The sequence below is a fragment of the Macaca mulatta genome, chromosome 12, assembly GCF_049350105.2.
Source record: "Macaca mulatta isolate MMU2019108-1 chromosome 12, T2T-MMU8v2.0, whole genome shotgun sequence".
NCBI classification, from domain to species: Eukaryota; Metazoa; Chordata; class Mammalia; order Primates; family Cercopithecidae; genus Macaca; species Macaca mulatta.
The window spans coordinates 102,099,140-102,126,172 of record NC_133417.1 but is presented as its reverse complement, the minus strand read 5'-3'; the positions used below and the strand labels follow the sequence as shown (position 1 = coordinate 102,126,172).

The 27,033-nt window shown below is 41.8% G+C and overlaps 1 protein-coding gene across 8 annotated transcripts in view; it reads left to right on the top strand.

Moving 5' to 3' along the window:
- ANKRD44 (ankyrin repeat domain 44) overlaps positions 1-27,033 on the top strand; it is a 346,068-nt gene that overhangs the window by 122,559 nt on the left and 196,476 nt on the right. For all 8 annotated transcript variants that reach the window (XM_077957343.1, XM_077957342.1, XM_077957341.1 and 5 more), the window contains exon 2: positions 1,759-1,842. In XM_077957343.1, coding sequence (XP_077813469.1) covers positions 1,807-1,842 — 36 coding nt within the window. In that variant the 5' untranslated portion in view covers positions 1,759-1,806. The remainder of the gene's footprint in view (positions 1-1,758; positions 1,843-27,033) is intronic.

The following is a 27,033-nucleotide window of genomic DNA, read 5'->3' as shown; positions in this document are numbered from 1 at the left end:
ATCTCCGGTGATTCTTATGGTCAGACACGTTGGGGAAACTGCTGTCATCTAATTGACTACTAGGACTAATGTATTTCTAGAAGTTTGAGTGAAGGCGTATGTGTGTGTGCGCACACGCGTGTGTGTGTGCATAATTACCAAGGATTTTAAGGTTAAAAGAAAATTATCAACTACATCTTGTCATCGTGAAACATTTCTTAATGAACACATCTATGTAGGGTTGTCTGGTTACAGGAGATTTTCTCATGAACTACCTCATTTGATCCTAATAACAATCCCATGAGGAGGTTGGGCAGCGATCATCATGCTCACCCCCAAGTTGCAAGTAGAAATGGGCTTTGCATGTGGCTGGCAAGTGTGAGACTGGCTTTGAATAGGATTTTTTTGCCAAACGGGCAAGCCCAACATCAACTCCAAAGCCTGCCACTGTTCCTCTTTTACCTTACACTCTGGTCACTAACATATCAGGTTCTATGCACATCCACACCTTTGCACACCTGTGCTCCCTCTGTCTTCCTTCCCTGTCAGCAACTCATACTTATTCATTAAGGTGCCTTCCTTAAGCTTTTTTGGATACACACTTGTCTTCTTTACCCAGCCTCCTACCCAAGCGGAGCTAGCTCTTCTTTTGGCTGTGTTTACATCACTGTGTTTACTTCTACTGCATGTTGGGGTCTTGTTTAATGTAGATGAGTTCAATAGTAAGAGCTTGGTAACATCCCCCTCTTCTTCCTTGACCTGCCATCATGCCACTTACTTTTAATAAGCAGTAGATGTAATCATGTTTAAGATAGTACTTGTTGGCTAAAGCTATGGGAGGCATTTGGGAATGATTTCAAGGGTTTTCCAAATACTGACACAAGAGTGTTCTGGTGGCCAGAAACATGGCCATTAGCATCCTCTAGGAATGGGATTATTTGAGGATAACAAGGAACATTGTCTAAAAGAAGTAGAGGAATCACAGGGACCTGTTTTAGTTTGCTCGGGCTCCCATAACAAAATACTGTGGACTGGGTGGCTTAAACAACAGAAATTTTTGTTCTCCCAGTTCTGGAGGCTGGAAGTCCAAGATCAGGGTTAGTTTCTGGTGAGGCCTGTCTTCCTGGCTTACAAACGGCCACCTTCTCACTGTGTCTTCACATGGCCTTTCCTCCTGTGTGAGAGAGAAGAAGAGAGAGGGAGAGGCGAGAGGGGGAGGGGGAGAGAGAGAGAGAGAGAGAACGAGAATGTGAGCTCTGGTGTCTCTTCCTCTTCTTATAAGGACACCAGTCCTATCAGATCAGGGCCACACCCTTATGACCTCATTTAATCTGAATTATCTCCTTAAATGCCCTGTCTCCAAATACAGTCGCGTTGGGGATTAGGGCTTGCAACATATGAATTTTGGTGGGGATATGATTCAATTCATAACACGGATTGTATACACAAAACCACAGATTTGTTAGTTTCCTTGTCAGGGATTTAAGGGCCTATCAAAGTTTCAATGATGGGTGATGTTCATGGTACATTCACTTTAGTTCATAGTTCAGGTTAGAGACTATCTGGCCTGGCTTTCAGATGGTATAATAATTATTTCTTTATGTAAATATCTCTCCCACTGGATTTCTCGTAAGGGTTCATCTGAGTCTTATTCATCTTTGTCTGCCAACTGATAATGGTTGAATAAACTTTTAAGGAACAGATCTTCTCACCATCTGCATCTGTATGTGATCAGATGTATTAATTTTAGTTCTGATTCCCATTCTCTTGTGTTTGCAGCCACCATTGGTCCAGGCAATCTTCAGCGGTGATCCAGAGGAGATCCGGATGCTCATCCATAAAACTGAAGATGTGAATACTCTGGTAAGAGATGCTGTGGTTTTGCCACTCAGGCCCCGTTATCCTGGAGCAGGAAAGGGCTCTTAACCTTTTATATACCATGGACTCTTGGTATCTGGTGAAAGCTCCACACTGTTTCTCAGGACACTGTTCTTAAACTCTATATATGAAATAAAGTATCTGGGGTTACAATGGAAATCAGTTACTGAAATACGTTATCCAAATATTAAAAATCTAATTTGTGATATGGTAATATATGTGCTTTTAAAAAAGAACACATTTAGATTGGGCGCAGTGGTTCATGCCTATAATCCCAGAATTTTGGGAGGCTGAGATGGGCGGATCACTTGAGCCCAGGAGTTTGAGACCAGCCTGGGAACATGGTGAAACCCTGTCTCTACAAAAAAAAAAAAAAAAAAAAAGAAGAAGAAAGAAAAATTAGCTGGGCATAGTGATGTATACCTGTAATCCCAGCTACACAGGAGGCACACATGGGAGGATTGCCTGAGCCCAGGAGTTTGAGGCTGCAGTGAACTTTGATCATGCCACTGCTCTGTAGCCTGGGTGACAGAGTAAGACCCTGTCTCAAAAAAAAAAAAAATCTGATTAAATAACCAGATACAGCAGAAGATCTAAGAATGAGCATAATTTAAAAATAGTGATGAGCATAATCAGTATTTTGAGTTGTCTGCAACAACTCTAATGCAATATGAACATACCTGTGATTTCTGCTGGTGACAGCATTACAGCTACTGATGTTGCTACTGTGCTTTATGGCCTATATTCATAGTGGAAGGAAGTGCTAAATTCCAATTAGAAGTCAGTGATAATAGAGATGCAATTTTTTTTTTTCCCAAGGTGATGAACCCCTAGAAACCATGCCCTGCAACAGTGGTTGGCAACCTATGGTACATCATACATTTTTTTCTGCAGGCCTCCTGCTAAGAATGGTTTTTGTTTTTTAAGTGTTGAGAAAAAAATCAAGAGAAGAATAATATTTTGTGACACATGAAAATGACATGAAATTCAAATTTGATGTTCATAAATACAGTTTTGTTGGAACACAGCCATACTCATTCATTTATGTATTATCTCTGGCTACTTTTGCACTGCAACAGCAGAATTGGGTAGTTGTAAAACAGACTATATGTGGCTCACAAAGCCAAAGATATTTACTATCTGGCTTTTTAGGGAAAGTTTGCTGACCCTTGCCCTTAAAAGGTTCATGACTCTGAGTCTGGGATCAGTGCGTGAACTAGGCATCGTGTGTGCCCTCTGAACTCACAGGAGGTAGATATGTGCAGTATACACATATTTTGTGTGAAATGGATCAAACTATTTCATCAAGTTCTTAAAAAGGTACCTGACTCCCAAAAGATTAAGAACCACTGTATCTGAAAGGTCCTGACACAAACAAACCAACCTTCAATAAAGAAAGCTAAAAAGAGTTAGTCAATGATTTACCCTTTTAGTAGTTTCCTAGACTTGAGTTGAACAAGCAGTTATGTACAGTACATACTACTAATTCTCTTAATGTAATTCAATTGTGAAATACTGAAATCCACCAGGGAGAGGAGTTCTCTTAGTCTCTAGTGTTAAGTAGAAATAGAAGTAGTCAACTACATCTTCAGTGTAAGAGGAGATTTGCCACGGGGAGGTAGATTATGTCTAAGGTATCTCTGTCTGGTTGGCTGAATGCTTTATTCAGAAGGCGAGTCATTTGGTGCAGCCATTGTTCTATGGCAGTGCAGGTTGGTGTGGCTTTTGCAAAAGCTTTTGGCAGCGTCTTCCCAGCTGGCACTGAGCACAACAGGACTATGGTTTGTGACATTTTTGCAAGGTAAGCACAGATGAGGCCAGGGACAAACTACTCGAGAAGGCAGTTGGGCATTTGTCCAGGGCCTGCGGGTTGTGACCTGTACTTCTGAGACGAGGCCAGGCAAGCAAGCTCCCTTTCCAGTGTTCTGACATCACCGGAATCCACCCAGCCTGTTTTGTGGCTGTGGCCCAAGCCCAGAAGCCCAAGGCATGGTTATTATCTTTTCCTAATGATCATGAGCAGATGGAACTTTTGTTCTGTCATACCTGAAAAGATTGTGCTGGCCCCTGAATGGCCTTTATTTCTTTTTGGGAAAGTGACAAACAGTTGCTGGCTGGTGAAGGTTAGGGGAGCTTAACTTCAGCTATAATTTATCACTGAATTAGATAGGTTAACTACGGTCACACATAGACCCCTAAATGTATGATGGATGTATGATGTATGAAGTTTAGTTCTCTTTATGAACATATTAGAGGGGTGGTCCTTTTCCAAACAGGATCCCAGGTAGCAACACGTGATCTTTAAGATCACCAAAGGGGTTGTGTGCAGTCCTGCCCCCCAAAGGGAAAAAAAGCATGGAGGAAAAGCATGGAAGTATTTTTTTTTTTTTTAGACGGAGTCTCACTCAGCCACCCAGGCTGGAGTGCAGTGGTGTGATCTCGGCTCACTGCAACCACCATCTCCCAGGTTCAAGTGATTCTCCTGTCTCAGCCTCCCGAGTAGTTGGGATTACAAGCACCCACCATCATGCCCGGCTAATTTTTGTATTTTAGTAGAGACAGGGTTTCACCATGTTGGCCAGGCTGGTCTTGAACTCCTCACCTCAGGTGATCTGCCTGCCTCGGCCTCCCAAAGTGCTGGTATTACAGGTGTGAGCCACTGCACCTGGCCAGCATGGAAGGATTTTTACGGGTCAGCTTGGAATTGGCACACATCACTTCTGCTTATATTCCATGGACCAGAATTTAGCCACGGCCATACCTAGCTATAAGGGAGGGTGAAGAATTTGTGTATCTGTGTGCCCCCAAAGAGTCAGAGAGCATGGATTTTACTGAGTAGTTAGCAATCTTGGCCACACCAGTTTTTGGTCTCAGAGAATTCTAGGGAATTCTAGTGACGCCACTTACTTGTCTGGGAGATGTCTTATTCATCCACAGTTATTTGCTGAGTTGAGACTGTGTGCTCAGTGCTAGGGACACAGCAGTGAGAAGACACCCTTTCCATGATAGAGCTTACAACATAGCAGAGTAGTCAACAAATGAGAAATCACACTGTGACGCATTTTCCAAAAAAAATCTGGGATGCTACGTAGGGAGAAGGTTAATCATGAGGACCTGATAAAGTGATATGTAACTCGAGGCTTGAGAGATACATAGGAATTTGCTTTGCCTTTTTGGGCTGTTGGGTATGTGGCAGCAGAGAAGCAGGGGATGCAGGGAGGGAGAGAAATGAACACAAGAGTGGCTGAATGAATGAATGGATGGATGGATGGATGAAGAACACAAAGAAGGCCTGAGTTCCTTAGGTTGATGTTATCACTTTTCGGGGTCCACGGGCCCTTTTGTTCCGCTCATCCCTCTTTAGACTCTCCCTTTAGCTCCCCCTTTCCCCTCCTTCAGGTGTGTACAGAGATCATTTGACCCCACACTCTTATCCAGCATGTCCTCTTGTCGTGTTTTTCTTTTGTCAGTGCCTTTGCAGATGAGTCATAGTGACTGTTTTTGCTGGGGGTGGATTAGGTAGTTTAGGAGAATTGGTTGTTAAGAATGGGCATAGACAGATGGAGGACACATAAGGATTGGAGAGCTAAGCCTGGAGGTGCATTTCAAAAGTGAAAAGGGGCTGATAACCATGCATTTAAATGTCAAGGAAGGAAAATAAATAGTGCAGGAGCCACCTGTTACTTAGAAGACCATATTTGTCTTCTTACCCCTTGCTTTTCTTTCTTTCCTCCATTTATTCACTTAATTATTCTTTTCTGTCCCAGGTTCTGAGTTTTTCACCTTCCCCTGCCCTCATCTCTCCATGTTTTTTGATGGGGATCACATGTTCTCTGGTGTAAATCACCCATTCATTAGCTGATCCTGATATAGAAAGCCATCTCATTCAGCTTGGCCTCTGTGTTTTCAGAATTTATTTTCCCAAATAGTATTTATAAACCCTATGCCCCAACTAACCACATGACTTGATTCATTGGGATTTATTCTATTCTCTCACACTTTTCTCACTTCTCCACTCTTCCAATTCTATTTGTCCTTCCATACCTACTACTTCCTCCATTAAGTTGTCCCACTTCTCACTTCCTTTCTGCTGTCTTCTCTACCACCTTCTCAACCCAGCCAAAGAAACCTACTTCTACCCTCAACTCCAACAGCATTTTGTCCTGCGTTAATCACTGTTGACTACTGCTTGAAACTGTAGCTGACCCTTGAACAACACAGCTTTGAACTTGGCAGGTCACTTATATGCAGATTTTTTTTCCAACCAAAGGCAGATTGAAAAGACAACATTCGTGGGATCTGAAACCTGCATACAGGGAGGGCTGACTTTTCATATATTTGGGATCTGCAGGCCAAACCCAGTGACTTGAATATGTGCAGATTGTAGTGTATGTGGGGGTCCTGGAAACAATCTCCTACATATACTGAAGGAAAACTGTATATGCTTGATGACATGGTCACTATCTTCTTCACTCTCATTTGCTCAATCGCCTAGTCCAGTCCTTGCAGCACATTTGACTGAATGACTCAGCTCTACTTTATTGCTTATGCTGAGCCAGTTTGTGGTAGCTTATAGTTCATTTCTCCCAATGAGGATAAATTGTTAAATAGAGGAAGCATCTAGTTTAGTTCCTTTCCCTCATTTGTAAGACTGGAAATTCTCCTTGTAAGATTGAAAATCTGTAGATTGATTTGAGGAGCCACGGAAGGGTCAGGAGGGGCACACTGAGTCTTTTTATGGTATCTATGGTTAGTGGCATACAAGGGCCTGGAAATATGGGATAATCATTGTACACTCTGAGAAATATCTTTAAATCGACCCAGATTTGGCAGAGAGCTAGAAAGGTTTTAGAAGCCTCCGCCTGACTAATCAAACTGAGCTCAAGATGGAGAATAGCATCTGATTTCAAAATTTGGAAGGCAGAGATTTTATAAACCAAAATTTGAATTCACTAAAGGCATTTTGAGGATTATGTTATGACAATGTGATGTCAAGAAGACACTTTTACTGTGTCCTACTGGGACAGGGACAGAGACAAAGTGGCACCTGTCAGTGTGAACGATGATGATGGGGAGGGAACCATGCTATGTGAAGAGTGGTTGAAGAAACTGGTGATGTTTCACACTTGGAGAGAACAAGAGAATGGCCCCAAATAGTTTAAGTTAACACTGTCAAATTAAAATGGAACTAGGCTAGACTTGTCATTATGTCATGTGGTTGTAAGCTATAGAAAATAAGATGTTATCTCAAAAGATAAGAATTAACTTAATAGACAGAGCTGTCTAGAAAAGCAGTGAGTCGAACTGGCAAGTAGTAAGCTCCCTGAAAGACCACTAGACTGGAGGTTTGAAAGGTGACTACTATGGTAGCACATATAGCCTCATTCTCCTATCTTGTGACCCTGACCAACATTGCTAATGGTTCATGGCACTTTTTTTCCTTTGAGTCTTAGAGACCAAAATTTCTTCTCAGGATAGTACTATGAAATTGAAGTACATGTAAATTGAAACTTCCTCTCCACGCCTGGACGAGGTAATGTTTGAAGTCTCTTACAACTGTGAAAGGCTATAGTCCCAAGAGTTGTGAGTCTTACATGATAGCAAATCCATGATGTTTATTTCTTTTCTTTAAAAAGTATCATTAATAGAAACACACACATTATCATACCAAATAGAATTAACAATGACACCTCAATATCATTTAATATCCAGTGCATGCTCCATTTTATTTTGTTTTCGGTAGTTTCAACAATGTCTTTTTTTTCAGTTGAGTTGTCCCGAAGTTGATCATTTTAATCCAACTATTTTATACAAAATTTTTTTTTGTAAAGCTGTTAAGGTTTATTATTTGCTCTAACAGGATTTGACCCAAGTAGATTGGTGTATTTTGCTTACTCTCTCCAGTTCCAAAATGGGATGCTTTGTGAATACAATGGAATAAATCTTGAGGTGCAAGCTAAGCTTATGTTGGCAAGGAATATGTAGTAAACAAAAGAGAGAAACCTATTAAAGCTGCCATTCTTGACTACAAGAATTAATTCAGATGGATTAATTTTTGGATCTCAAGAGCCAAGTGAGAAAAAAAGAAAGACACTATATGATGAGGGGACTTTTCAAAGAAATAAGCCACACTAACAGTAGTAAGCTTGTAATGTGTATGCATGTGTATGTGTATGTTGAAGTGTTGCACTATTTCTTTTAAAATAGAGTTTATTTTTAAAATCCACCCAGAAGGACTCAATATGGCTCCACTCAAGGATCTTGGGATGATCAATTTAATATCTTCTCTAAGTTTTTCTCTGCTTGATTATATTATGTCCAATACTCTTAACCATTAGAAATACAAACTAGCCCAGCTTTAAAAACTTCTAGATTTTTATGTATTTTTCTCACCTGCATATATCCTACTTGATTTTTTTCTTTTTAATAAATAATTTGATATGAAGATGAAGGACTGAGATGTTTTGCCAGCTTAGAGACTTGGGAACCTTTTAAAGAGACCTGAATCAGAAACCACTGGGAGTAAGGAGGCTGCAGGGAGTTGGGGTGGCACACTCAGGTCCCATAAATGATAGAAGTGCACGGTGACCATGAGTGATGAATGACTCAGCTCTCATTAAGCACCCTGCAGGAATGCAGGCGCAGTGTGGCCCAGGCTTTTTAGACTTTTAAGAGAAAATACAGGAAATCTCTAAATTGTTAAATGTCGGTTCCAAAAGATGACCTAACAATGTGCAGGCCAAAGAAAACACATCTGTGGGCTAAATCCAGCCTGCAGGTCACCGTTTTGCTAACTGTGGATGAGATCAGCAAATATTCAGTGATGAAGGTTTCTCTGGCCACCTGCATCTGGAAAGCAAATGCCATGGTCGCGAAGCCAAGGGCCCCGGTGTTGTGGGAAGAGCAGTGGCCTGCTCTTTAAACGTTGACACTGTTTCTGGCTCACTGATTAGGGGCCGGGGTGGGGGAGGTGGAGGGAAGCTGATGGTTTTTTCACAGATCTGAGAATGGTGCTTTTTGTCTTGAGGGTAGGTGCCCATCTCTCAGCACATGCCTGGCAATACTGGCACACTCCCCATCCACTCTCATCCACCTCTCCTTGTTGGACCCCTGCCCAGGATGTGGGGCTGTAGTTTGGAAGCCCTGACCTGTATCCTGTAGAGAATGATTTATGAACTCCAGGCAGCACTGAGCAGGCTGCAGAGATGTGGCTTCACGGCCATTTAAAATGTGCAAAGGCAGGTCTGGTTTGCATCATTACTAATTATCCTATGGAGGACGCTCAGCAGCTTGAGGCCTGAGCTCTCCAGCACTGGCCATGGAGGCCAGAGACTCAGCCTCCAAAAAAGAAACAAATCTTATAATGGTATACGATTTGTACTCTCACACACTAGAGATGGATGCTTTGGAGCTATGGAGAAACATTTCAAGTGTATGTCATTAGTGTTATTTTGCAATTACTGGACATTTTTATAGTACAAAGAAAAAATCTAAGAATTAAAAATATACTTTGTAAGTAGCTTGAGCTTGAGCATGTGAACATAAAGGATATGGCCCTTTCTTCACATTAGATATTCATTTGGGGGGAGGATGTAATTGTGAATAAATAAGGCACATTATTAGGTAGAAAGAAGACAATACTTAAGATGGTAATTGTTTGAAATTAATGTATAAATTCAGGGCAATTTGGTGGTAGGAGTTGAGTGGGGAAACTTGACAAAGTAATTCTAAACTTTATCTAGAAGAATAAACATGTGAGACTAGCTAGGAAACTCTTGAAAAAGAAAGTTGATGAGGGGAGGGTTTTATAAAATATATTAAAACAAATTACAAAATGATAGCAATCAAAACAGTATGTTAATAGCATAGGAATAGACAAAGTAGTAGAACAGACTAGAAAGTCCTGGATTAGAAGCAACTATATATGGACATTTGTCTGGTATAGGACAAAGGAAGATTTTTTTTTTTTTTTTTTTTTTAAGAGTCAGGGTCTCCCTCTGTCACTCAGATTGGAGTGCAATGGTGTGGTTATAGCTCACTGTAGCCTCAAACTCCTGAGCTCAAGTGATCCTTGTGCCTCAGCCTCCCAAAGTTCTGGGATTACAGGCATGAACCACTGCACTCAGCCAAAGAAAGCATTTTAAATCACTGGGGCTAGAATGGATTATTTAATAAATGGTATTGAGACAACTGCCAGATAGATGTAAATATGTAAATCTGAATCCTTACCTAATTTCTTATACTAAGGTAAATTCAAGATTTAGAAAATAAAAAGGGGAAAATATTTCTGCAATCTTGGTATAGGGAAGGACTTTCTAAGCATAATAGAAAAGATAAAAATAATGGAAAAGATGGTTACCTTTGTCAATAAACATCTAATACATTTTTTGGCTATTTGCATTTTTTCTTTGGTGAGTGGCCTCTGCATGTCCTTTGCCCATTTCTTTATTTGGGTATTAGCTTTTTCTCAACCTCACATGGCATCTAAGGATTCAAATAAAACAATGATATAGTGTCATTCTTTTATTTTAATTAAAAAAATTTTTTTTAGAGATAGGATTTCACTCTGTTTCCCAGGCTAGAGTGCAGTGGCATGACCATAGCTCACTGCAGCCTTGAACTCCTGAGCTCAAGCAGTCCTCCTGCCGCAGCCTCCCAAGTAGCTGGGACTACAGGCGTGTGCCACCATGCCCTGCTAATTTTTTTAACTTTTTGTAGAGACAAGGTCTCTACAAAAGCCTGTGTTTCCCAGGCTTGTCTCAAACTTCTGGCCTCAAGTTATCCTCCTGCTTTGGCCTCTCAAAGAAAGTGTTGGAATTATACGCATGAGCCACTGTGCTCAGTGTGGTGTCCTTCTTGACCCATCCAGTTGGCAAAGATGAAAATCAGATCTCAACCACTCTGATGCCTTTTTGGGGAGAGTAATTTGCACTACCCTTTGAAGGGCAGTTTGGCAGTATGCATCAACATTCTAACTGTGGGGGATTCACCCCAAAAGAAATAATTGGTTAACTAAATAATTGGTTAACAAAAAGATGTTTGTTGCTATCTGGTTTATAATAACAAGAAATTGCAAACAACCAATAAGTTATTTCTTAAACGTATTGCAGAACATCCACGTGTGGTTATATCATGTTATCTTTAAAAAGGGTGCTTTGTATTTGTCTGCATATGTATTTATTACATATATTTATTGAAAGGTAAGATCTTTGAGATATATTTTTGAGTGAAACAGTTGTTAAACAGCACATATCATGTGTATTTGTAGGTATAGAAGAAGAGATCTAGAAGAATATTCTCCAAAACATTAATTATAGTTGAATCTGGGTGGTGGGATTTTTGCCTTTTTCTTTATTTCTTTATGTATTATTAAAACTTATTAAACTTATTAAAAAACTTATTAAAGTTTTTTACACTGACCTTGTATTATATTTAGAAATGGTAAAAAATTTATATAAACATACACACACACAAACACACACACACTCACAAGAAAGCAAACAAACTAGCTTCCCAAATTGCTTTATTTACTATAAAGATTTGACTTTTAAAATGTGCTCATTGTATTTGTCAGTCTGAATAAGTGTAGAGTACATTTCAGTGGTATGGTACTTATTACTCATGGTGACAAGCATAATGGCGCTCCCACCTTTTACATATTGCAAGGGCTCTTCTCATGGGATTAGCTGGACCCTGAGGAAGTGGTGTTGGTGGGACCTGTTGCCATCTTAGTAGAATTCTTTTCTTCTACCATCATCACATTTTATGTAATAAATTATGGGAAATGGATTATTAGTTTTGCTCAAGCTAAAAATCAATTAAAACTTTTCAGATACCTTTTACTTTCTAATTCCTTTTACAATGAAAAAATGTAATCGGAAAAATTTTAAGAAGCTTTTTGGAAAAGTAATAACTCTTATGTTTTAAAAGCGAATGGGCAGAGGTAACCACATACCCAGATTATTCTTAAAAGACATGTTTAAATGAAAAGGATATAAAGTATATTTTAGATCAACTAATTGTGCCGGCCCTGATTTTTACCAAGGACCTATTGCTTTTGGTTTCAAATGTTAAATAACTATATGATTATGACAGCCAGAGGGCCTTCCAACTGTAAGTTTATAGATATATTATTATTATTATTATACCCTTGAAACACTGACTTTAAAAGACCTGAAATGTGTATATGTTATTCATTTAGGGTAAGAAGCCTAGGGGTTTGGAGAGGTAGGTAAGATTTTTTTACCAGGAGGTTGCATAGCTGGTTATAACCAGGTCACTTGCCAACTGTCTTCTCAAAAGGCTACTTCTGGCAGTGTAGGATAGTATAAATGCGTTTCTCACTTTGTATTCTCTCAAGTCTTTCTGCATATAACACAGGCTGTCTTTTCCTAATCTCTCAGTTCCGCTTTCTAAACCTCTTTCTGGTTTTCCCTACTCCTACATGCTCATGTCCAGAGTTTCTGATATAATTCCTTTACAGCCAAGCTGCTATGTCCCCACATGATATATTTCATTTATTGGTAGATAATCCATATCAGTCACACCAAAATACAACTATAAGTGTAGAGAAAAGAGCACTGGGCTTGGCTTGAAGATAGAAGTCTTGGGTTCTATGGGTCCTTGAGGAAGCCAGTTAGCCTCCTCTGGCCTCAGTTCTATAATGTGGGCATCATAATAAACTTTATAAGGTGTGGTTAGGGAGATGAGATGATGTATATCAGTTAGGGTTAGATTTGGCTTCATTCCACAGAGAAACAGCAAAAACAGCAAAATAGTAGTTTTCAGTAGACATGTAGTTTACTAAAATTTAGAAGTTTTGAATAAGATAGAAGTTTATTTATTTCCCATGTGCAAGTTCAGAGATAGGCTGTCCAGGACTAGCATGACACTCCATGGTGTCACAGCCCAATCTTTTTTTTTTTTTTTTTTTGAGACGGAGTCTTGCTCTGTCACCCAGGCTGGAGTGCAGTGGCCGGATCTCAGCTCACTGCAAGCTCCGCCTCCCGGGTTTACGCCATTCTCCTGCCTCAGCCTCCCGAGTAGCTGGGACTACAGGCGCCCGCCACCTCGCCCGGCTATTTTTTTTTTTTTTGTATTTTTTAGTAGAGACGGGGTTTCACCGTGTTAGCCGGGATCGTCTCTCGATCTCCTGACCTCGTGATCCGCCCGTCTCGGCCTCCCAAAGTGCTGGGATTACAGGCTTGAGCCACCGCGCCCGGCCGCCAATCTTTGTTTCTTTTTGTGCTGCCATCCTTGGTGGATGGCTTCTATCTCCTTGCTCAAAATGGCCACTTGAGCTCCAGCCATCACATCCAAATTCCAATTAGTGGGAAGGAGGAAGGCAGAAGAAGGGTATGCCCTCCCTCTTTAAGGATACTTCCACTAAGGACACAATTGCTTATATATTGTCCGGAACTGCATCAGGTGCTGATGTACGTTTAGGAACCTAAAAATCAGGGTTCCTATTATGAAAGCAAGAGAGATGCTGAGGCAAAACAGCAATCTCTACCATGGTATGTAATAGCCTTTTGTGACCTAGGAAATGCTCTGAGTACAAAAATATATATTATTTATGTAATACTGTCATGAATAACCTCAGATCCATTCATTCACCAAATATTTTAAAAATACTTCTTATAGATGTAGCACTAGAGCAGACACCCTGAATACTTCGTTGTATACTTTCTTGGCCAATTTATGTTAACTCCAAAAAGCATTGAGGGAATCACATTGCTGCGACTTTTTTCTGCTTTGCTGAGCACCTGGGAACAGAACATGTTACCATATCCCTTTCTTTGGGGGAGGGAAGGAGAAGGGCGACACTGTAGTACATACTAAATGGTGGCTCTTCAGCTCAGTGGTACCGACACTGTGTGTTTTTCCCTCCAGTGTCTGTCTTTTGTCATCAGTGCTTCATGTTGAGTTATACCTTGCATCCTCACTTGCTTTTCATATATGCCTTTTCTCCTATTGAAAACACACATGCACGATTGACTCTTCATCTTCTGACCTTGTCTCTTTCAAACAGGGGACACTCTCTGTTTGAGCAGGCGTGCATTTTATTTGGGAAGCAAAGATGGATAGATAGGCAAACAAGCATGCATAACCTAATGGTTGGGCAGTATTGCCCATTACCGGCTTTTCTCAGGAGGTCCCAATATGTAAGAACACTTAAATAAATAGGACCTCCAGTCACAGGCTCAAGATACTCCATTTGGAAAAGATCCAGAGATGTTTGACATCCTGCCTCCTCATCTTTCAGTAATAGGCAGTGGGTTTAAAAAAATCTTTTTTTATTATGAAAATTTTCAAACTTTCAAAAAACAACAAGAAGCCCACCACTAAGAATAAATGTTAACACTCTGCCATATTTACTTTAAAAGAACCATCATAAAATTTTATAGATTTAAAGGTTTGTCCATATATAAATATAGGCTCATTTTCATTCATGTTTTTGCATGAATGCCTCCTTATCTGGGACACCTTAGCAACCCTTAATCAACCTCTAACTTCTCCTTCCTAGCACTTTTCACCACCTGACATATGCAGTGAATTTATTTGTTTGTCTTCTGTCTTCCTCCACTAACTGTTCAGCTCCATGAGCCCATCATGGCTTTGCTCACAGTTGAGTCACCTGCATCTACAGTGGTGCCAGCACTGGCTAGGAACGCATGAACAGAGCTGAAGCCTCTTTTAATCTCCCTGACCCATCACCTCCCTCCCTACCTCCCTACCTCCCTCCCTACATCACCTCCCTCCCTACCTCCCTTCCTACCAGTGGTTCCCGCGGGGGAACCACTGTCCTGAAGTTTTATCCTTGTCTTTATATACTCTAATTTTATTAGTACCTTTATGTGCATGTGTATACATAAATGCTAGAACATTAGACAGTGTTGTGTATCTTTAAAAACGTTACATATGTGAACAGTTCGTATGGTCTGTAACTTGCTTTTCCTCACTCAACATTATATGTTCCAGATTCATCTGTGTGGATACATGAGCATTTACTTCACAAATTTCATATTCCTACAATATTCCTTCTAGGATTTTATCACAGCGGATCCATTCTTAGTTACAGCTTTTTAACCATGGCTCTATCAACCTCCTTTTGTCCTAGGCTCTCTGATTCTGACCTGTGTTAACAATTATACAAATAATAAAGATGGGTTAGAAAAAATGATTAAGATAGTAAATTTTATGTTATGTGTATTTTACCACCATTAAAAAATTAAAAATCTTATTAAATCATATACTTTAGAAAAATGGGGTAGCAAGAGAACCATTTAAGAATTTTCATAAGGACTGTACTGTTTATGAAAATAACACCATTGTAAGTTGTTTGTTTGTTTATTTATTTTTGAGACTAAGTCTCACTCTGTCACCCAGGCTAGAGTGCAGTAGCACAATCTCAGCTCACTGCAACCTCTGCCTCCTGAGTTCAAGTGATTCTCCTGCCTCAGCCTCCCGAGTAGCTGAGATTACAGGCATGTGCTACCATGCCTGGCTAATTTTTGTATTGTTAGTAGAGATGGGGTTTCACCATGTTGGCCAGGCTAGTCTTGAACTCCTGACCTCAAGTAAGCCATCCACCTCAGCTTCCCCAAGTGTTTGGATTACAGGTGTGAGCCACCATGCCCGGGCTGTAAGTTGTATTTTTAGAGAGTGAATTTTACTCGGCACCATTGAATCCATTTAATTATAAAAATCTTTTTTTCAAGGACTTTTGACTTTGTTCTCGGTACCTTAAAAATATATTTCCCTCAGAAATGATATATTTCAACATATAGGTCTCCCATATTAGAAAACCTTGATGGTTTTTCTCTCAAGTAGGGAAACTAGAGAACAAATGTGTCAAGGTGCCCTAAAGTAATATTCAGAACTTGGCTTTTGACAAGATTCTAAATGTCAGGGAAGTCTGTTTTTGCTATAACATGACAACTTGACTTCAAATATAGGTACAGAATTACTGCAGTGCCTGGGTTTTCTTTAGGACACATTTAAATATCCTCTTTGTGAGCTTCCTATTAAAAGAAGACTTGCTAGAGGACAAAGTTTTATTTAGAAAGGGTTTTGAATATTTTGTGATATAATTGTAGGTGTCACTGAAAAAGTTAAGGAAGATTTTACCACCTGTAATTTTGAATAATGACTCAGTAGTCCAGGGCTCAGTGTGAAACTTTTCTAGAAAGATCGTATGATTGATCCTGTTTTGCATTTTGCTTACAAAAATTGTTGGGGCTGTACTATGAATATCTTGTGTCTAAAGATACAGTCAGACTTTAGCCATTTAACAATTTCAAAACAGGTCTTTTTAATGCAAACGAATACATTTACTTAGCATATTTCCTCAAACTTTATTAAACTTGAGTATGGAAAAACAATTTTAAAACATGTATGGCAGACAGCTAAATTATCTATTTAACCATGGCTGTTTTACTTCTGTTCAATCAGCAGACAGTTATTGAGCATCTACCATGTTCCTGGTGCTGTGCTAGGGACTGGGACTATAAGATGAATAGGACAGTTGGTCAGGCGTGGTGGCTCACGCCTGTAATCCCAACAGTTTGGGAGGCCAAGGTGGGCGGATCACTTGAGCTGAGGTGTTTGAAAGTAGCCTAAGCAACATGGTGAAATCCTGTCTCTACTAAAAATACAAAAAATTAGCTGGGTGTGGTGGTGGGCACCTGTAACTCTAGTTACTTGGGAGGCTAAGGCATAAGAATTGCTTGATCTTGGGAGATGGAGGTTGCGACTACACCTCAGCCTGGGCAACAGAGTGAGATTCCATCTCAAACAAACAAAATAAGATGAATAGGACAGGGTTCCTGCCCTGCTGGATCATATAATCAGGTGAGTGAGACAGATACATAAGCCAAGATCACAGAGGAAACGTCAGTACTGTAATAGAGGTAGAAATGTTCCATCACTGCACGTTCCTGGTGTGGCCAGGGCTCTTACAGCACCAAACTCCTACACTCAGCAGCGTCAGGAAGTACATGGGTAGGGGGATTTGGTGGTGGCTGGAGAGCTTTTAAGCTTACCTACCACCTTTATCAACCACCTTCTTCAAGCTATTAAGAATAATAATGGGGCCGGGCGTGGTGGCTCACGCCTGTAATCCCAACACTTTGGGAGGCCAAGGTGCATGGATCACTTGAGGTCAGGAGTTCGAGACCAGCCTGGCCAATATGGTGAAGCCCCCGTCTCTACTGAAAATGCAAAAGTTAGTCGGTTGTGGTGGTGGGCTCCTGTAATCCCAGCTACTTGGGAGGCTGAGGCAGGAGAATCACTTGAGGCTGGCAGGTGGAGGTTGCAGTGAGCCAAGATCATGCCACTGTACTCCAGCCTGGGCGACAAGAGTGAGACATTATCTCAAAATATAATAATAATAATAACAGACATGGTAATGATAATAAGAGTAATTTTTGACTTAGGCAATTGTTTTCTCCATCTTATACTAAATATGACGTAAAACATCTTTTGAAACCTTTTAATTGAATTTCTATAAGAAGGCTTAAATTTTTTTTAGCAGTTTTAGGTTCACAGCAAAATTAAGCAGAGTTAAGAGACTTCCCCTATACCACTTGCCCCTATACATGGTTGGCCTCCCCCGACTATCTACATCCCACCCAAGAGTGGCACATTTGTTACAACTGATGAACCTCATCATGACATCATACCGACACTTCACGATCACCCAAAGTCCATGGTTTATGTGAGAGTTCTGTCTTGGTGTTGTACAGTCTGTGGGTTTTGACAAGTGCATATCTTACATCCACCATTATAATATCATACAGAATAGTTTCACTGCTCTAAAAATCCCTTTTGTTCTCCCTGATCATCCTTTCTTCTCCTGTTTTACTGAATTTTAAATTAAATTAAATTAAATTTTATCATATAAGCTAAGTAAGAACAGCCTGCATGAAATGTAAAACTAGTTCCAGTTAGAGTGTCACTCCAAAGCCCTCCTAAACAGACATTCTAGAATAACCACTGATTACATTAGCTCCTTTGATCATCTGTCCCTCTATTTGAGAGCTGCTGTGTTTAGCACAACTGCCCCAAGTTTATGTCAGGGTCTGTGGCATTAGATCCTGCAGTTTCAAATCTTGTTGATCGCCAGCTTCCTTCTCCCATCACTCTTTGGCCACCCTCATGTTCACAGAAAGCTTGGAAGTTTCTGAACAGATTCACCTCTGTACTCCTAAGGGCTGGGGGTCTTCTGTGGTCCAGATGTCTGATTATAATAGAAACAGACCTGTTTGCTTTTAGACAAGCAAATGTTTTCTGTGTTCAACTGAGCTTGTAAAATTTCATTAAGAAACTAATCATTAGCCCTGATTAAACAAACACTGCATGCTTGGCATGAATATTTTAACTTCCTATTTCTAAGCTGCCTCAGCCTTCTCAAGTACTGATCGTCAGCTGGGAACAATAATTTTCCCGCACAGTTTGTCACTCCATCATCAGGGAATCTCCACCACCTCCAGCCCCATCAACTGGGGAAGAAAACTAAGGCTCTCCCAGTGCCCCAAACATGAAGCCGCTTCTCTGATGCTCATTAGAGAAACTTTCACAATTTAAATAGAGAGTCTCACTGCTGCCTACTCTAATACAGGAAAGAGACTCTAAACTCTGCATCTCATTTTAATTCAACTTGAAATTGCCACCAGTTTCTACCCTTCCATATTTGCCTTCATGAACATTTCAGACTTTAACAAAAATCTGATTTCTTTTTACTGATATTAAAAATACATATGAAAATGTGTTTAGCATTAAGCATTTATTTCCAAGTCTAAGAAAGATCAAAAGAGATAAAGATGCACAAAGCTTAAAGAAGTTGCTGCCAGTGACTCAGTCATTATTAATATTGCTGTAGGCACAATGAATAGGAATGGTGTTAGAAAGATTTTCTCTAGGGAAGACTACATTATGACAGCATTTTCCAAAGTGTGTTTCTCAGAGTCCAGAACAAGTCTGACAAGTGTTTAGGAGGGAAAGAAAGGGACTTTTGTGGCCCAGTAAAATAGGGAAGCACTTCTACCATAAATTTCCTTGTATTTTAGTGATTTACAAGGTACACTGTCATATTAAAGGTTCTAAGAATTCCTGCCATAAGGGAATCTGTTTAACTTTCTTGAACACCGTGTTTCTCAATGTCATTTGGCTTTGAATGCCTCCCTGTTTTGTTTTGTTTTTTTTTTTTGGAAAGAGGGTCTTGTTCTATCGCCCAGGCTGGAGTGCAGTAGAATAATCATGGCTCACTGTAGCCTCAACTTTCTCGGTTCCTACAAATCTCCCACCTCAGCCCCCTCAAGTAGCTGGGACTACAGGCACACACCACCATGCCCAGCTAATTTTTGTATTTTTTGTAGACACGGGGTTTTGCCATGTTGCGCAGGCTACTCTTGAACTCCTGGACTCGAGATCCACCAGCCACGGCCTGCCAAAGTGCTTGGATTATAGGCATGAACCATGTACCTGGCTTCCTCCCTCTTTTTTTTAAAAAAAATTTTAACAGCTGGAATGATCCCTCAGAACCAGTGGAATATACCTTGAGGCATACTGCTCTAGAATTAGAGTCTCTGGAATAGTCTGTGGCAGTGGTTCTCTAACTTGAGTGTGTATCAGAATCCTGGAAGGCTTGTTAAAATACTGATTGCTGGGCTTTACAAAACCTCAGAGTTTCTGATTTGGGAGGTCCAGGGTAGGGCCTGAGAATCTGCATTTCTAGTAAGTTCCAGTGATGCTGATGCTTCTGGTTGGGGACTGCACTTTGAGAACCATTGGTCCATGGTCAACTGGGAGGAAAACAGAAGTTCTGCAGGTGGGAGTGGGGTGGGAGTGGAGTGGGGTCCCACAATCCACTGCTACATAGCATGCAAGTAAATTTATTCATTCAACATATACTGACTGAACCTGCTATGAACCAGGCACCATGACAGGTGCTGGGGTTGTATTAGTGGTGGACACAGGCCTGGTCGTTGCATTAGGAGCTTACAGTGTAGTGGAGAGAAAGGAAGTAAACAGGTAAAGGAAATGAATGAATAGGTACTTATAAACTGAGAAGACTGCTATGAAGAAAGCCAAGTGTGCTATGATACTAACAAAAGGTAGTTAGGAAAGGTCTCTTGAGGTGGCAGTGACATTTAAGTCTCACAGTCTCATGGCTGAGACTGGCCATGAGAAATTGGGGGCCATGAGAAGATTGGGGGGAATGTTTCAGGCTGGATAAAGACATGAGCAAAGGCCCCAGTGAGGGTTAGGGGAGAGAGTGCAACTTCCCAGAAGAGAATTAAGGCCAGTGTGGCTGGAGGAGAGTCAGGGAGGGGGAAGGTGGAAGAAAAGGAGGCTGGAGAGAAGACAAGAAAGGGGCCGGTCATCAGAGCTGAGTGAGGAGTTTGGATTCCACTTAAGTGCACAATGTTCTGGTGAATATTCTGGAAAGTCACTCTGGGTGTTGTGTGAATTACAGATTGTGACAGGGAGAGTAGAAGCTGTGAGAACAGCAGGAAGACCGTAGTTGGGGTCAGGGCAGAAATGATGTGCGTGAAGTAGCGTGTTTGCAGTGGCCATGACGCCATGCACTCATGAGCTCTAGGGGGCGCCACTCACATGGATTATGGTACTTCTACTGTCTACCTGGGGAGAGCTGCAGAGTGCTTCCAAGTGTGTCATGAAGGTAGACCACTCAGGATTTGATGATGGATTCAATGTGAGGGGCAAGGAAGAGAGAGCATCTAAAAATGATTCCTGAGTTCCAAGCCTGAGCAATAGGGAGGAGAAGGGGAAAGCTGGAGGAGAAGGAGCAATTCATTTCTGAGAAAGGAGACAGAACTAAAGAGTTGCTTTGCAGGGGACAGTGAAGTGACTATTGCCACCATTATTCTGCAAATATAGTAATTGGCTGTTTGCTGGTACACAAAGGAAATGATGATGGGGTTTAATAAATCTTGTTGTTAGAGAGTCCCCTGTATATTTTAATAATCAATGACTTCCTGGTTACCCTGAGTTTGAAAATAAATAAGGCCATTTAACATTAAACATAATGTTGTCTTTCTATAATAATTCAGAGAGCACTTCAGAATCTCACAGAGACTTTTACTATTGCGGTATAACCACCACCCCAAAATTTAGCGGCATAAAACAGCCAATTGATGATGCTCATGGATTTTGTAGGTTAAGAATTCCAACAGGCACAGTGGGATAGCTTTTCTCTGTTCTCTGGAAAGACTTGTCAGCTGGGGTGACTTGACAGATGGGGGCTGGAATCATCTAGAGGTGACTTCACTCACATGTCCGGTGGCTGATGCTGGCTATCAGCCTGAACACTTCTATGTGGCCTTTCCGTCTGACTAGGGCTTCCTCTCAGCAAGGCAGCCACAGGGTTGTTGAACTTGTGACAGGGCCGCTCAAGGTTCCAAAGACAAGTCATCTTTGCAAAATGCTTGAATCTCTGAATTATACATTACGGGTAGCTAAATTCATGTTCTGCCTAATAGAATGCTAGATAAGAAGAGATAGCTCTGCTCAACATGCTGCCTCTGGGATAGTCTCACTCTGAGGGAAGAAGAGTATGGTAAAGGGGGAGATCTGCATGTTTTGCATTAAACCAGATGACAAAGATCATCACTTTGGCTGGAAGACAGTCATGCAGTTAACAAGTATTTTTTCAGTTTCTTCCACTTGCCCAGTCCTGGGAGGTGAAGCAACCAAGTATAGTTCATGCTTATTAGAGAATGTTTGTAAATTAAGACATATAAGAACAGTCTTGATTTAAAAACATCACCTGGATGTAGATTTCCTAAAACTCCTGCTCTTAGATGCATTCTGGTGGGCTTCATTGACAAAGCAACAATGCACAGTATTTTCTTTAAGTGTAGGAATTATTCTTGATTTGGGTTCTGGGAAGTCTTCGATGATTGGAAGATACTTGTCTAAGATAGATGGTCTAGCCCTTAGATAAGATCTTTGATGTAAGGTATGTTGATTACAAAAAGGGGAATATAGGCCTCTTAGGAAGTGTGCCAGATGATCCACTGGGGGTAATGAAATATCTACTTCAAACTGTTTTGAAAAAATTAAAATGTATATTTTATGTGCATCTTATTGCATATTAAATATGATAATATAGTGGTGTGTTTATGAAGTTTATGAATGACTAAATAAAAATGCGTGTGTTCAGAAAGCCTTTTTTTTTCTTTTGACTGACTGGTTGCAGGCACTGCTTAAAGGCAAATGTCTTATCTTATTTCTACCTTATAGCTAATGCTTTTCAAACTTTGATGTGCATACACATCACCTGAGGAGGCTTGATTTTTCTCAGCACAGTGCAAGAGTGACTGGAATTTGGGAAATTGATTTACACAGTCTAAACTCAGACTGGTTTATAAACAAAAATACTATATGTATTAATTTCTATTAGCTTAAAAACTAGACCTGTCACTTATGTATGTTATGCTTTTATTCTTGGACAAAGTAATTTCTCTCAGGATACTAAATATCACATAAGAATTGACTTGATGAATCTTGAAAAGAAAATTTTTGATTCCTAAATGGTATTTGCAAGAAGTCAATACACCCTAGTGATAAGTTATCACTAGGGTGAGCATTGGTGGCTAGAGTGCCTGGTTCCAAGTGTGGCTCTGCTGTCTACCAGCTGTTATATGACTTTGGGTTTGGTAATTAATCTCTCTGTGCCTCTATTTCCTCATCTGTAAAATGGGGATATCCTAGTTCCTACCCATTCTGAGCATAATCCATGAAAAATACTTAGAGCAGTTTCTGGCACATGTTAGAAACAATCGTCAGTGATTCTTCTCTATTCTAGGAATCTTTCTAAGGAATTTACTTTTTGTCTAGAATCAGCAAACTAAATTCTGTAGCCACATCCTTATCACATAACATCCTCTTTTCAATATTCCTCACTTTCATTTGGTACCTTTGTCATTTAAGTATCTTAAGCGCTTATAGAACAGGGATCCTTACTCATTCATCTTTGTATCCCTGGAACCTATCACAATGCTTGGCTCTCAAAAGCTGCCCATAACCGTTTATGGCATTACATGTCCTCCAGAGCATATCTTTGGATTGCAGTTTATTGGGTCCAAATTGTGTTGCTTTTGGCCAAAGGCATAAGCATACTTAGAAAAGTACAGATCCTGCTTGCCAACTCAAAAGCTTTCAGAATCCAGGAGGCAGTGCCATTGTGTAAAGAAGGTGTTAGGGAGTGGTGGGGGTTGTTTTGAATTGGACCATTCATACCCCATTAAAGATATTCCGGTTTAGATTTTACAGACCTCTGTAACAGTCAAGCAAAATCTGCAGGCAGATTTGGGGTTCAACTTTTAAGCTCTGGTATAGGTTAAAACACGATATTGGAACTTACAAACATGTTTGTTCCCTCTACTAAAGTATGAACTTAAGGGCAAGAACACTGTCATTTCTCTTTGTCTCAACTTGCCTGGAATCTCTATGTTCATTGTAAAAATTATTAGAAAATCCTTCTGTTCATATCATAAAATGAGTCAAATCATTTACATTATCACTATGTAAATGATTGTGGATTAAAATAAGTCCAAGTTTAAAAGCTACCACATACAAATAGATGCTCATAGTTACTATTAAACATTTCTTTCATTGCTTAGGTTTTAGGGTAAATGGTTCCTGATGCTATACATGCCAGCATCATATCTCATCAGTAATGCTTCCACAAATTCTATTTTATGGTGTTTGCTCCCAGGAAAACTCCAGCAGTTGGCTAACTTATCCATCATCTTCTAGACATGGAACAGCATTTTCTGAGCATCTGTAGAGCTGAGTGCCTCTTACATTTGGCCTCTGGTTCCCAAGCTCTATTCCTAGCTGCTTACAGGTACTTGATCACAGGTAACCTGAGACCAGAGACGCTTCTTGTGACTCACTCACTGTGGTCGCGCTCACTTGACCTTTCTGTCACCCCTGAAATTACAAGTGGCTGTGCCAGGGATTATATTTTGTTCATTAAAGATGACAGGCTTGTCGGGTCAGCTCCTCTGTCAGGTGACACCTCCCACGGAGTCTGGCACATTTCATTTTGTTCCTCTGATCCTGAGCATCTCCAGTCATGGGACCTGTTAGAGAGCATGTTTACCTGGCCCTTGGACATATTCTCCTTCCTCTTGTTCCGATGGTGCCATCTTGTTTACCCTGGAATCTGCTCAGTCTTTCGAATTCAGCCAGCCAGCCAGAAGGGGCGTGTTGAGGAAAGGGTGAAAACGTGGGTTAAATCCTAATGGGCAACATTTGCTGAGTGCTAACCATGTGATAGGCACTGTGCCAGGTGCTTTCTAAGCATCATTTCATTCCATCTCACACAGCTTCAGGAGCTACGGAGGATGATTCTATTACCCCCAGTTTACAGACAAATAAACAGTAGTTTAGAGGAGGGTCTAATAACTTGCCTAAGGTTATATGGCTCTAAGTGGCAGGGGCCAGGGTTTGAACCCAGTTCTTGCGCCGCTAGGGCCCACTAGGATGTACTGCCATCCTCAGCGATGGCTAAAAACCAAGGTAGAATAAACTAAATGGAAAAAAAAAAAAAAAAAAAGCCCAGGGAACACAGAGAAAGGGACAACCACTTCTGAGAGGCACTGCTGGGAATGCATGGAGGAGGCTGAGGGCTGGGCTGCAGAAGATGAGGAGGCGGCAGGCCCGACTGAGCGGAGGCCTGGTGGCGAGAAAGCGGGCGTCCGGGGCAGGAGGGGCCCGCGACCTGGGGCCGGGGCAGGGGTCGGGGCGCGGGAACCCCGCAGCAGCAGGGGAGGGCGCTCACCGCGCATGCTCCCGGCTCCGAGCTGCCGCGAAGCCCGCCCTTGTTTCTTTCCCACCCAGTAGCCGCTGTGGGGGAAGGGCTCTTCTGAGCGCTGCTCTTCTGAGCGCTGCTCTTCAGCGGGGGGAAGGGTGCGACCTACCCGACCCCACAGTGTGGCGGCACTCAGAGAACAGAGGGGCGCCTCAGACGGAAAGGGCTTCCGGTACCATGCCCCGCCAGGGAACTCCAGGGACCCCGCAGCTGCGCCTCCCTCCCCTCCCCACACCCTTGACCTTGTGCTGCCGGAGAGGGGTGAAGAACCGCAGGCACCAGGGGGTCTTGCTACCCAGACGCTATGGGCGGTGTCAGAGGCCAGGCCTCCTGGAACCCGAGGAATGTAGAAAGCCCCCACTCAGCCAGGTGGGAATAAAGGAGCCTCGCCCCGCCTGGGAATGGAACTTCCCCATCAACTCTGGTCCTAGCCCAGCTACAGGGCTGGACCAGGATTGGGCCTGCAGCACACCGCAGCCTCTTAGGAAAGCCCATCCTTCTGGGAAATTCTTGAGGGACTGAGAAGAGTAAGGATGCCATGTGACCCGGCTTCCTTTTCATTTTGTACTTTGTGAAGCACTCGGATGGATCCACTCCCCCACTGTAATCTCCTACACCCTCACCTTTTAAGAAATAGTGTTGGCCAGGCGCGGTGCCTCATGCCTGTAATTCCAGCACTTTGGGAGGCCGAGGCGGGCGGATCACTGAAGTCAGGAGTTCCAGACCAGCCTGCCTAGCATGGTGAAAACTCGTCTGTACTGAAAACACAAAAATTAGCCGGACTTGTCGTGCGCCTGTGGTCCTAGCTACTCGGGAGCCTGAGGCAGGAGAATCGCTTGAACCCGGGAGGTGGAGGTTGCAGTGAGCCACTGCACTCCAACCTGGTGTTAACCTTCTGCTCCCCAGCCCTCCCTCCCAGCACTGGGCCTGCCCTGGCCTGTTAAAGATCACCACTTCTTCCACTTTCCATGACTGTTCTAACATCTAGATTTCGTATGCCTGGAAATGTTCCACGCCAGTAGTTTCATTTTAATGGGAGCCTCTAATCTTTTCACGCGCATGTTGGGGCTAGCCAGAGACTACTAAGTAAATGTCCCACATCTTTAAAAAACTCAGTGCTGGTTTCTTATTCCACAAGCCACTTGGCCTCCCAGGAACTGGCACTGTGGGACTGGTTGTGGACATAATGTCACTCTCCAGGGATTGTTGCAGGTTGAGGTCTCACAGAAACCAAAACTGCGCAGCAGGCAGCGCTCATAGGAGGGGACACAGGTGAGCACAGGTGAGCATCGTTGCTGTGGAATGCTAACCCAGCCTCATACCTTCTTAGGAAGCCTGTTTTTCTCACCCACTGGGTAAATCAGGTTCAAGTCATGGCTCTAATTGAGAACAACAGAATTGATAGGAAGCCTGAAGGGCTGACGGTTCTGAGATGGTCAAACAGCCTTGAAACAAGGCCAAGCCCTGCCTGTGATGGACTGAGGCGGTTGATATCTTCACTCAAGGTTAGGGGTGGGCGAGAACCACAAAAGAAACCACGCCATTGATTCCATCCAGACCCTAGTAGACAACCGGTTCTCTGTCTCACCATAGAAACCTGCAGGCCGCCCTCATATAGGCAGACCCTTTTCTTATTGTGGCATAGGCTTTGATAAAAAGTTTAAGATGGATTAAGATGTTACTTCTTTCTATTCCTGCAAGACATATATTGAGCACTGACTGTATGCCAGATGTGTTGTTAGGTTGATACAGAGATGAATAAGACTGTTTCTGCCCTGTACCCATAGCCCAGTTAGGGGGAGGCAGAAAAAGTAAAGCAGGCAGTTAGATGTGATGGTGCTGTCCAGAAGCCTATGGCATGGAGGAGGGGGTGCAGGGTGGAGAACCAGAAGAGGTTTCAGAGGAAAGAACACTTGAGCTGAGTGTGAAAAGACTTTCGAGTGACCCAAAAATCTTAAATTAGAGGCTCCCTGTTTTGTGGCTTTAAAATAAAACATTGTCCTTATGTCTAATGTCCTTGGTTCTCAAGAGGGAGTTTTGTGCCGTATTTGAAAGCATCACACGTCTACATTTCCATCTATCTGAGACTCGCCTTTTGGACAGGAAGGCACCACTGCCAGCAGTCTTGGCCTTGGCGGGAAGAAGGTAGAAGGACCTCATCAGGTTCATAGAGGAGGAAATACTAATTCTTAGAAATAAAATGGTGCATAAGAAGTAGACCAAAGGTCATAGAGCTCTGATGGTTTTGTTCAGTGGCATTCAGGGAATGAAGCCTCAATGTCTTGTCATATTTAGGGTGGGAAGAGAAATCATGTCGGAACAGCTGTGCT